This window comes from Pygocentrus nattereri, chromosome 18 (assembly GCF_015220715.1).
Source record: "Pygocentrus nattereri isolate fPygNat1 chromosome 18, fPygNat1.pri, whole genome shotgun sequence".
Taxonomy (NCBI): domain Eukaryota; kingdom Metazoa; phylum Chordata; class Actinopteri; order Characiformes; family Serrasalmidae; genus Pygocentrus; species Pygocentrus nattereri.
In genome coordinates, this window is record NC_051228.1 from 26,287,456 (window position 1) to 26,300,198 (window position 12,743).

Genomic DNA, 12,743 nt, shown 5'->3' on the forward strand with positions numbered 1-12,743 from the left:
ACTCACCAGCTCCTATCACACGCTCTATTGTGATGCAGGAGACATCAATCTCTTTAGCAAACTCGTGGACAGCCTGGTTGGGATCTTCGTAGGTGTGAGGATCAATGTAGGTACGCACTCCTGGGAATTTAACTGTGAGGAAAGACAGAGTGCGAAAAGAAAGGAATAACATTTCATTCATTCCACTGTGCAGCTTTCTGGAGAGGAAGAGTTATGTAAGACAACATTACAGGTGCAGGATGAGAGAGTGGTGAGCTGCTGCTTAATGTGGCTCTCTGGGGAAAGGTGTTCTCCCCTTATAACTAACATGCAGAAAATACTGAGTACAGCACTGAATACTGACAGAGAGATTCAGGCTACCTTGCACGTTTTTAAGTGAGATGGAGACCATGCAGGAAGTGGAAGTGCCGAGGATGCTACAGCACCCCCAGATTCCAGGATTGCAACAGATACAAATAATAATAATTTGATTTAGAGTAGTCACGCACTGTTTAAGAGAATGCTGTATTTTCATTATAGTGAGTAGACAACAGGTGCTTTGGGGGATGCATTGTAAAAAAAAACACACTGGTTGTAGTTCAAAGAGTGAAAGTCTATGGAGAGTTATAGGCCACTTCTAACACAGCCTAACACCATTTTTAAAAATAAAAATAAATAAATAAAAAGTAATGAAGTTTTTATCAACCATTGTATCTCCTGCTTAGTGTGCGTTCTTGTGTTAAATCTCATCGAGCAACTGTGGTTGACACAATCGATTACCACGTCACATTTCAACAATCTGACTGGTCAACAGTGAGTTCATTTGCATAAAGTTCAGCCAGGATGAGAGAGCTCTGCGAAGATGTGCATCAGTGGTTTGACGTTATATGTTTACATTGTCGTCTCTTACCTGATTTTAGCACTGCATGACATGCTTTGATGCAAGTTAGCATAAAAAATTCAAAATTTCAAAACAGTCAAATAATTTTGTCTGACGTTTGCATAACATATACGCTACCCACTTAAAAAGACCACAGCTGTAGGCCATAAGCTAGTCTGTAAATTCTGAAGTTTGCTGTATCCTCACCAATAATGGACACCTGTTAACAGTTTTTATCAGTAAATTGTTGCTATAATATAAAAATCTTGTAATTTCTTTTTCGGTTTTTTTTTTTTTGCACCATTCAAATCTGCCATTTACAATGTGTGAACATTTTATGACGAATGGTCAATAAAAATAGTCCAAATTTACTTGGAGTTGAATTTGGTTATATACACGAATATTTAACTCCTTTAACTAGAGAAATATGACAAAAATAAGACATCTTGAGGCTTCAAGATACACAATACGCACCACAATATTCAGTATTTCCAGTTTCATAAGTTAGAACAGAAGATAAAGCACCAACTGTGCCACATTAAAACTACTACCAAGAACTATGAATATATTGACTTGTATTCAAAGCTTACAAAATTAATTAAACAGGACTAATTCTCTCTCTTTGCAATGAAACATGCAGTTGGCTATTGTTCTTTAAGTACTATCCACAACATACTCAGAAAAGTGCATTGTGAAATAATATCATGTAATTCATCATGATAAACATAAATATTGTCATCTTGCCAATGCAGACCTATAAATTAAGAATAACTTAGTCCGTTTGCATTGTAATCCATGTAGTTACTGTATAATAAGCCATAGGATATAATAACCCTGAGATTTTAAGGGGTTAAGAACATTTTCCTTCTACAGCAAATGCACTAAGACATATTCTAAGGCTCGATTTTCTGCAACTTGCTGATAGCACTGTTTCATGTTGATGGATACTTCTAACATTTGCTCACTTTTGATCAATGAGTAGCTCTGTTTAAACATTCTTCTCAAGTTAACACTGAAAGCAGCCTGAGCCTGGTGCAGAGAAGAAGAACTGTCTGAGAGATAAATGTGAGCACATACAAAGAAATCTGAAGGCATTTTCTCTGGGTTTACAACTCTCCATTTTTCCATCTGTCTCTATCAGATAGTGTTTTCTGTGCTGTATTGCTGTTATTCATAGAAGCTACTGAACAATCTCATCACAACGTCCACTTAATTATAATATTTAGGTTTTTGCTTGGATTTTGTCAGTAGATCCATATGTGTTACCCTAACCCACACAAAGCTTAACTTTCTAAACAGCATTGCAGTTGTGGTGCATCGTTTATAGTAGTTTTGCCAATTTTGCAGATGAAGTTGGTTCAGGCTTAGAAACAAAGAACCAAATTACACTATTATACTACACTAAACAATATTTTACCATTTTATTATCTTACTGTTGATACGTCTTGTGCTCTGTGTTGTATATACTGTATAAATATTAGATGTGCTGCAGCCTATCTTGTACAGGCCACTCCAGGAAAATAACTGAACCATCATCAGTTTGGATGATCATCAGTGATTTTAAATTGGAATCACCCACTGCCGAAACACAGTTTGAGTGAGAGAGATTTCCTGTCAAAACAAAAAACTGTTCAAGGAGAGCTGTCATTACGTCACTTCGGCCTACTGACTGCTGCGACCAAACCAGAGGACTACAGAATCCTGATGAACTCTGCATGAACTCAAATGTGCTGTTCCTTCTCTCACTCCCTCTCTCTTTCTCTCCCTCTCTCTTTCTCTCTCTCTCTCTTTCTCTCCCTCTCTTTCTCTGTGTGAGGTGACTTACTGTGGCCATTGTGGAAGTGCATCTTCTCCTCCTCAGGATCTTGTTTAGCTTTACTGTAGCCGCAGCGCCTGGGAAAGAAAACAACATTCATTTTTTTTGTGGATATGTCAACATGGTTTCTGCTTACTAGCCCCTCTTAAGCCATATTTGAGCTGGATTAGATGTACCTGGGTAGGTACGACAATTAAAGTGTTTTGTAAGCTTTGCGATCTGAATGCATTATGAATCTGCAGTGCACTCTAACAAAAGGTACCTTTCAAGGTACAAACGCTTGCCACTGGGGTGGTACCTTTAGGCAGTATCTTTGTTTAGGAAACATAATTGCACCATATTCATTTGCAAAAATCTTTTTAGGTTGCGTTGACTCCATACGCCCTATGTGACTCCAGGCTTTTATTTTATTTTTCTATTTAAAAAATGCAATATGAAAAGGTATAAATATGTTCTAAATATGTATAAATATGTATATTTAGGGAAACTAAATTTAGTGCAGCTTTAAGGTACACAATTACACCTTAAGGACACTGTTGTACCCTTGAAAGTACAATTACACTGTTTGTATTTTGGACAAAATATATATGCAAAGTACTCTTTTATCTGACAGTGTCTGTTTTTTAAACTGTGGAGTGAATGGTCTTCTGTAATTGGCTGTAGTCAGTGCTCCCTCAAGAACAGCAGTTCCAATTCCAGTTCAGTTTATAATAACAGAACAACAAAATCTGTTTGTGGTGTGTTGTTATTGTTATCAAGTGAGACTCCAATCATATAATGCTGACTTCTCCACAGATACTTCTCCAATACTCCTACTCCTACTCCTTACTCCTAAATTTCTGATCAGCCTATGTATTTCTCCCTCTTTCCCTTCCTCTCTCCTTTCTTTCTTCCATTTTTACTGCTTGTTTTAATGCAGAGCTGCTAATTGAATATGCTATAAAAGGTAAGAGGAGGTGTGCTGAACAGACAAATTAGAAGACTGACATATTGACAATTTCTTCTGTTTCAGAAGGGAAGGAAACGTCTTTTTTTTTTGGCCAGCAAGGTCCTGTATGTTTGTCTGAGTTTTCAGGAAGGAAACATCTCCCCACAGTGCTTGGATATGTCCGGGACAGATAGCACTTGAGTCAATGTTATGAAAACACAGTGATGGCTCAGGATTGTATGACTTTAACTGCAAAACTTAAAAACTGACCCACAGTCAGCATGCCACCCATATGAAAAATGAACATACTGCAATATGATGTCAATGTATTGCACTAATATATGCACTCTAAAAAGCAGATATTTTAATATACAATAAATGTGGAATTTTGTATGGGGCAAACTGCTAAAAAAAACCCTACCAAAAAAAATAACTTACATTTACTTGGTGCAACAAAACATAAACAGCAATGTATAGTATTTGCATGGTGCTTTGGATTGTTTTAAAAGACAACAGTTCAAAATAAATAGTATGTTTAATTTCTGGAAAGCTGTTTTTGGCTGGTTACCATTTAAAATACTGTATACGGTTCTCTTTGTTGTCATTTTAGAAAAAGCAGCAGAGAACAAAACCAAGATTCCTTCTCTTTTCGGATAAACATTTTCTGGACTTTTCCAGGACAAACTCCAGGATAGTTTCTATGACTTATATATACATCTTATATATAAATTATATATACAACAGCTGTTGCTCCAGAAAGGTCACCTTAAAATGACATACACCTCCTTGCAACTACAACTACTTAACTCATTGAGACACACTCATAAAAATCATTCCTCAAGCAATCATAAGCATTTTCCATTTATACAAAAATGTTAGAAGTAAATATTACATGTTGCAAAAAGTTGACATAGGAATGTAATAGACACTCACACTGGACATTAGTAGCTAAATATCTGATAAAATATTAATTTCTTTATATTTTTTCACATTTTACCATTTTTCATGTTGGAAAGAGGACATGTTAGAAAGTTCCAAGTTATCCTGGACACAGGATCCCTGGAAACAGCATGGGCTCATTAAGTTTATTAATGCAAACTTAAATATCATCTGACACTGTAATATCATAATCCATAAAATGCTGTGATATTAAATGTTATCAACACCACCCAGCATGACCTTCGTAGTGTAATGCTGAGGCATTAGTAGTCCAGCATCCCAAGTGTACAGCATATCAGTTTCCAGCACAGATATTTCTTTCATACAAGCTATTTCCCATTTCACTGTAACAGGGGCCTTTCCCACCTCTGTTTAGGCTGGAGAGAACAGAACAGTGCTGTTTGATTGTTCTCTGGTGGGTATTTTGAGCAGGCATTGAAGAGACTGTTTGTGTGTGTGTATATGTGTGTGGGTAATCCTGCAGGATTTAGCTACTCGGCTCTGGCCTTGGGGAGGACGACACGCTGCATTGAGTTGACTGAGACTGGTGAGTCAGAGACTAGCTTAGAGGTGCATTCGGCTTGCCTGCATTCTGCTTCCACTTCCTAATTGGACCCCTACCCCATCACTGAACCTGTGACGTATGGCTCTGGCCATACCGTTAACGGAATTTCGTAGGACACCCCACCCCACTAATATTGGCACAGCGTATGGGCTGTGACAGAATGTCACAGTTTGATCTGCGCTAATACATCTGGAGATTCCGCTTCGCCGAACAATGCTTCATGCTCCAGTGTTGAGCGATTTGATAGCCGTGGAAAAACAGTGCTAATGTAAACAGAGTCACTGAGAGGCCCTTAGAGAGACAGACAGTGGAGGAGAGAGATAGAAACTGAGAGAGAGTTTTAGACATTTTTCAATTCATTTCAATTTGATTCAGTTGAATTGAATTCAATTACATTTTCCAAATTCTTGAAAGGAAAAGCATGAAAAATAAATGCCAAGAAAAAGGAAAAACTAGCTAAAAGCATGAGGATTTGTGTGTGTGTGTGTAATGTAATTTTGCATAACCAAGCTAACATTAACATAGTGGTAAATTCGTTGCTGTTGCCTTCGTTCATTACCTCCAATAATATAGCCCAGTTTAGTAGCATGGTATTTTAAACTGGAAAGTTAAAAGTAAGTAGCAACTACACAAATTTCTACAAATACTTATTTTTATTTATATGGCTTCAAATAACTAACCATTCTATAATAGCCTTACTAAGTTCTCCATTGCAACTCTGTAACAGAGATGTTCAGTCTCACTTAGGTTTTCCTAATGAAGTAATAGCTGATTAAAATAAATAAATAAATTGGTGTGCTATCAGTATTCCAGGTGCAGCTAGGCTGAACATGTCTGGTCTGTCAGCAGCAGTGCTGGTCATCTTTGACAGGTTCTTTAACAGCCACTGCCTTGTCTGGAGCTGGTGCTCGAGACAGGCTGCCACAGCAGCCGCACAATTGCAGCCTTGTAGTTCATTCATGAGGGCAAAAAGGCTATTAACAACTCTGATAGCTTTCCTGCACCAGCATAGGTTTCCTAGCCATCCCCGGGACATTAAAGGTCGCAGGAGTGTCAAGGCTGGGGCCAAAATGATACAATGATACGGCTTTAGGAGTAATTGCTTCAAAGAGCCCCGTCCTTGAGGTGCTACAACTGCACCTGCTTAAACAATTGGACCTGAATCTCTGGCAGCAGTGGAAAGGCACGTTAGAAATTCCTGTCCAGTGTTTCTGTGGGTGCTTCTCCAGAGTTGGGTGTGTAAATCTAGCCCAAGACTTGACAGCGTCAAATTAAGGGCTGCAGTGCAGTTCAAGGGCGGAGGGCGAGAAAATAAAGACCAAGCTGCCACACATGGCCGAAGAGAGATGAGCAACATTTCGCACCGCTCTCAATTTCCAGGCCGTTGAGAATGGACAGCGTCAGATGAGTCCTTCAGGTGGAAAATGGAATGCTAAAAGTGCTCTTGTCACTGACAGAATATTTGTTAACTTTAAATCTCCCCCTGCAGACCACTCATCAAGAGTACATGTGTAAATCTTTAACCTCACAATCATTCAGTTACAGTAGAAAATATGACTCATTGCTTAATTCATAATTCAATATAAATATACATTAGACTGCATCATATTTTGAATACTTTTCTAATTACAACTGATTTTAAAGACCTTCACACATACTGAACATGACTTCATTCAGATGTCAAAAAATTATTTTAACACATGCAAAACTGCATTTACTATACAGGCCAACCAAAGTGAAATATATACTTCATTCCTTAGAAAGCTTTCTATAGTGATGCACATGCACATGTTGTGTTCTGTCATCATGGCCCTCAATAATGTGTTTATCATGGAAGCTCTTATTACAATATCGCTAAAAATAAGATTTATCATGTATTCCGAAATCCTGAATTGTTTTTATCAAAAGGATTAAGTTGACCTTTGTCAAACAAAATGCATACACACTTTTTACAACTGATATTCACTTTTGGTTTAAGTCATGTCCATATAAGCATGGGCCGCTAACCCAATCCTCTTATTTTGTGTTTTAAGTATTCAGTGTTTAAGTCACAGATGATTCTGGTATTTGACAGACTGTCCAAAATGGTGTCAGAGGGCTGCAGTGATGCTAGATTTTAAAATGAACTCCATGCTGGTGTCATTTTTCTGGTCTTCTGTCCAAACACCTTGGTAAAGGGAGGCAGGTGTACAAGTCATAAGGGAAAGACCCCCACAGGTTGCCGGAACAAGTACAGGAAACCAAGGGCTAACGAAGATGAATATAGCTCAATTATATAGTACATTCCCACAACTTAATGCAATGTGGTTCAAGTTAACAGCAATTAGGCCATATGCAACTTACCTACCCCACTGTCCCACAGCCCTGCCCGCACCCCCCAAGCATGTTCAGGAAGCACAGCTCAGCAGCTGCATTCCAGCATCAATCTAATCTAATAATGTAGAATATTTCATCACCTAACATGTTTAAAAGTTATGTTCACATGTAGGAATACTAGTGAAATAAAACTATAAGTAAACTACAGGTTTTTAGACAGCTTGTATGAGTTTTTTTACCATAACTGATGTTTGTTACCATGGTAATCTGTGTAATCGTCACCGGGCACAGACCTGTAACTGTATGTCTGGTGAGCACAGTTTATCCATTCTGAATATTTTGAGCTTTTTATCTTTTATTTGCACCCTGTTACAAGTGATGTAATTGATGCAGCTGGATTGCCACCTCCTGATTTATGCATACACTGGTAATCAACAGGGAAATAAATATCTTATGTATAATCTGACTGAGCGAATTCTCTTTATATCTCTTAGACTGGCTACTTAAGGACATGCATCTCTTCTACAAAGGAGGCTACAAAATCACAGGGCGCCTTTCAAATACCCATTTCTGATCAGCATATCAATCCTCATCATCTTAAGACCAAGCGTTCCTCTGTTTGTTTCCTGGGATGCAGGCGAGCATCTCCTTTGAACATATTGTGCCTGGGATGCAAAGTGGGACAGGATGTGTGGAACAGGATATTGTCACAGGCTCCTCTTCCTGCTCTGTCTTTGTTACACAGTGATGTCAGGGACAATTCTTGTGCCAGAGAGAGCGCAATAAGGAGCGGGGACACACATTTCCCACCACTGAGCTGGATCTAATGAATAGACGTGGAGATGTGGACATGCCAATAACTCCCTCTGTTAGACCCCTCTGCCAGCTAATATGCAGGAGCCAAATTGATTTTTGTGTAGAAATCCATTGCCACAGATTATATTAGTTGATTTAAATATATGTGGCGACCTTAAATAAGTAGTGCAGCATACGCTAATTACAAGAGCTAAGCTAATCAAAGCCCATCTAGGCATTGAAAATGAAAACCACTGAAATGTATCATCCACATAATAACATTACCTCATTACTTACACTGGTGTAATATTACAATGATTGTCTGCTCATGGACACTGATACACTTCTATTGTGAGTAACAGATAAAATGATCTTTTAACCTTCATTTAAGATCCTCACAGCATTAGTAATTCACAACATGATGCATTGTTTGACCCTTAGAAGTCTAGATGGTTTACGTAATTTTTTTATACTATTAAATGTAATTATGTTCTTATGTAATGAATTACATTCTTCATTATGTTATGAATACTTTCATATACTATTTATATTTTGTATCGCCAGATTTCGTTACAGTGTTTATTTGTCGACAAATTACAAAAATGTTCTGCAAAATGAGACCACAATAATAATTCAATCAATATTAGGGAAGTAACAATACAACTTTCCAAATGTATTTTGATATACTACATTACAAATACAGTACTGTGCAAAAAGTTTTAAGCACCAACTTATTTTTAAAAAGCTGTTTATCAGAACATCCGCAGCTCAGAAGGATAAGTGGCTGAGAAGATGGATGTATATCAGAACAGCAATCATTATTTGCTCAGAAAAATACTGATTCTAATACAAGAAGTAGAAATTTTATGTATATCAATGTGTTTGTTCTACCATTTCCAAATCTCTCCTTGGGGCGCATAGTATTATTTGTGGTTCACAATAATCATCCAACACCTAGTTAATTTGACTAATTAATATTTCATTATATTAAATAAGATGTTGTTAATGAAATCCATGTAATGTCTGGGAGTGTCCAGGAAGAGTCTACATCAAAACTTTTGGAAAAAAAAACATTCTATTACTTTTTACTGCATTTATTTAGATTCATTCTAAAGCTATACAGTGATTTTATTAGCACTAAAATACACTTATTTCCCAGATAAATGGCTTTAAATAATGTGTTAAGATGTACAAGACTTTGCAAAGTACTGTATATAGTGCATTACAGTGCTGTATTACCGTATCTTGACCAAAGCTTAGCTAGTGTCTTAGCTTGGGGCTAATTTATTGGTTTGTTGTTAGATTAGGACATTATAACGCACAGCTTTTGTTTTAAATACTGCATTTCTATAATGATGAATGCCCTAACAATTTATAAACATGAAACATAAAAATATTACTGTAAAAAAATAAAATTTTTATTCACTCCTTATTTTTGCTGTATCAAAATGTTCATCAAATTAATACGCCACTGTATTGTATCAAACACAATAACAATTTATAATTGTTATAAATTATATTGTTAATTAACAATAAATAATTTTTGGAATCATTATACGTTGATAAAATATTTTCTCTTTAGTTTACAATACACAAGTGTCGTTCAAATGTGAATCTGTACCTATCGCAAAATTTCTGTTTCAATGAGCAAAATGACAACATATTTCCAATAGAGCTGATGATAACTGTGCCTTCTAGGGGCTACTGTTGTATGTGCTTCTGCTAAGAGTGCAAACAAACTGAGCTGGCAGAGACACACATTTAGTGGATTTCGCAGCAACAATCCACAATATGCATGTCTTGCCGTAGGCCTCAGCGCTGAAGGAGAAAAACAGCTGTGTTCTCACCTGCCGCTGAGCAGGAAGCCGGTGACCAGTGCCAGCAGGATGATCCCCACGGTAACCGCCACAGCAATGACAGGCACCTGGCCCTGATCTCTGGAGGCAGACACTGCAGAGACAGGAGAGACATCAGGAGTAGCAGATATACACAGCCACACACTGCTCAGTACAGCTTAGCTCATTTCAGACAATCTCACTACATTAGCATTTATTCGCTTAGCAGATGCTCTTATTCGGAGTTATTTACGAAATGTGCAAACAGTGGAAGCTAAAATGATACAGAGAACCCAGACATTCTACATGGATTTATGACTTCAAAGATGAAAGCTCCATCATAGCCTGATTTACTTAAACAAATAAATACACATATAAACCTTGAGAACAAATTGTTTTTTTTGTTTGTTTACTGTTTTTCATTGTATGCAGACCAGTGTCTTAGAGAGAGACTGTATAACTATAAACATGGACTTTTGACTTTAAAATTATAATTTGTCAAAAAATGACAAAAATGTACACTAAAATGTACTGGTATTTTAATCCCCACCATTTCATATTGTACAAATTGCAACTGTTTTTACTGTAAAAGTTGATCAGAAAGGTCAGGCAAATGGATCATAAGTCAATATTAAACACATTATGAAATGGTTAGAATTAAAATGCAGGCCAAAAACAAAAAATATCAGTCCAGAATATCACATTATGCACATAGCATTAACTGTCAGTAGTGCTGCATGATATAAACATAAAATGCAGTTTTTAATAAAGCCATTAGATATCACAAATATGTTCTGAGAGTTAATAAATTATGAGCCACTGATGGGATGTATTGCAAGTACACTTTTTTCTATGTATATGTATTTTCTTAGATTGCTTCTTAGGGTGGCCATTACAGACAACAATGGGAATAAGAATAAGAGTTGTCCTTTTAAAAGTAAGGTTTTCAGCCAAATGGTTGCTCTTAATGCAGTCCAAGCCCAGAGCACAGAAGCACTTGGTTTGCTTCTAACACTACGTTCCCTCCTGTTTATTTGCATCAGGCGTGAGGTAACCTGATATATTTAGTCAATATGTTTTTTGTGGAAAAGTATTACTCAATCAATCAAAAAGCATTTATCCAGATTCTGAAACATAACTGCTTTCCAGACTACAAACTGATTAAGCATTCGTAAGATTGTTGACCAAATGTCGTGTATTATATATGACTTGGCTCTTTGACTTACAGTAGGGGCTGGTCTCAAACTCAAAGCGCCGGCTAAAGCCACCATAGCCTGCAGAGGTGCGTGCTCTGATCTGGAAGATGTAGGCTGAGGCCGGTTTCAGCCCATCCGCCACAACCTCTGTCTCCTTTGCCTTTATGATAGTATAACTTGTCTCCTGATCCTGCAGCACAACAAAAAAACCAGAATGACTGAACGTGTTAAGAGCGAGCAAGAGAGAGAGAGAGAGAGAGAGAGAGAGAGAGAGAGAGAGAGAGAGAGAGAGAGAGAAAAAGTAAGTAAGAAAGAAAGTGCGAAAGAGCAGTATGGGGGGTGGTTGCAGATCAGGATCACTTTCATGCTATAGTGGAGGGCTGTGTGGTCCATTAGAGGAGGGGGCACTTTTCTTGTTAAAGTGTCTCATATCAGTGTTTCCCAGACCAGGCCACTGTGCTGAGGTCATGCAGGAGCTCAATCACTTTCTGCGTGATTCTGCCTTTAAATAGTTTGAACAGTGCAGTGGGCCAAAGCCCTGGCATGAGGAGCAATCCGAGACGGCCATCAGCAGCTTCAGTTTCAACCTTTTTGTGAGCTTTTGTGGCTAAAGGGGAGACATGTCTCCACCAGTCGCCAGAGTCATACTGCACTAAACACTTCCATTAACACAGTGAGCTCAGTTCCTTCCCTTGCCTTATGCCCCTTATACAATATCTGAGAAAAATCATACTACAAAAAATGGAAAACATTCTTCTATGCTGCCAAAAACAGTTGTTCTTTTGCTGTACACTAAAATACAAATGCAATCTAAGCATGGCTGTCAGTATTTTGTATGTGCTCCTCTTGCTTTTATGACTACTATAGCATTACTATGTTATACTATTAAACAGTTGTTTAATTAACTAAGGGAACTGCAATCCTTGCATGCTTCACTTCTGCCCAGACTGTTCAGTGATTAAGAGACAGAGATGTTGACAAAAATGTGATTCTTTTCCACCAAAACATTGTGAGGATGTAATTTCACTCTGTGCAATATTTAGTGAAACAACAACATAAACAGAGAGCGCAGATTGAGGCTGCATCACAGTATGATTTGCACCACATAGACGTTTGCGCGCTGCAATAATGTTATTCTGTTTGGTAAATGTTCTTTCAACAAGTGTTTGAGTGTAGCCACTGTGACTGCTGGCATTGTAAATGGAAGTCTCTTAACAACAGGCCTTTGACACACTGCCGCTAATTTATGCCTCGTTTTATACCTAAATTATACCAAATTATACCTAAAACCTGCCATCGTTACTTGCTCAAACTTAAGTCAAGTGGAAACCATAATTAACGGAACATCTAATATCTCCACCCATTTTCCGTGATCAGGATCCATTAGGTTTGCACATCAGTTGTCTGATTTGTACCTGCGACTGCTTTAAAAGGCTTAGTACATCCGGTCCATCATATTTCTCACCACTATCACTAAATATTCAAAATGTAAAA

The 12,743-nt window shown here is 37.6% G+C and overlaps 1 protein-coding gene across 1 annotated transcript in view; it reads right to left on the bottom strand.

Annotated features, from left to right (window-relative positions):
* Positions 1-12,743, bottom strand: part of LOC108428864 (ephrin type-A receptor 5) — an 83,533-nt gene that overhangs the window by 13,978 nt on the left and 56,812 nt on the right. Inside the window, exons 7-10 of the mRNA XM_017700209.2 lie at positions 11,280-11,439; positions 10,066-10,168; positions 2,685-2,752; positions 7-132 (exon numbers count right to left, since the gene is read on the bottom strand). Of these exons, the coding sequence (XP_017555698.2) occupies positions 7-132; positions 2,685-2,752; positions 10,066-10,168; positions 11,280-11,439 (457 nt within the window). The remainder of the gene's footprint in view (positions 1-6; positions 133-2,684; positions 2,753-10,065; positions 10,169-11,279; positions 11,440-12,743) is intronic.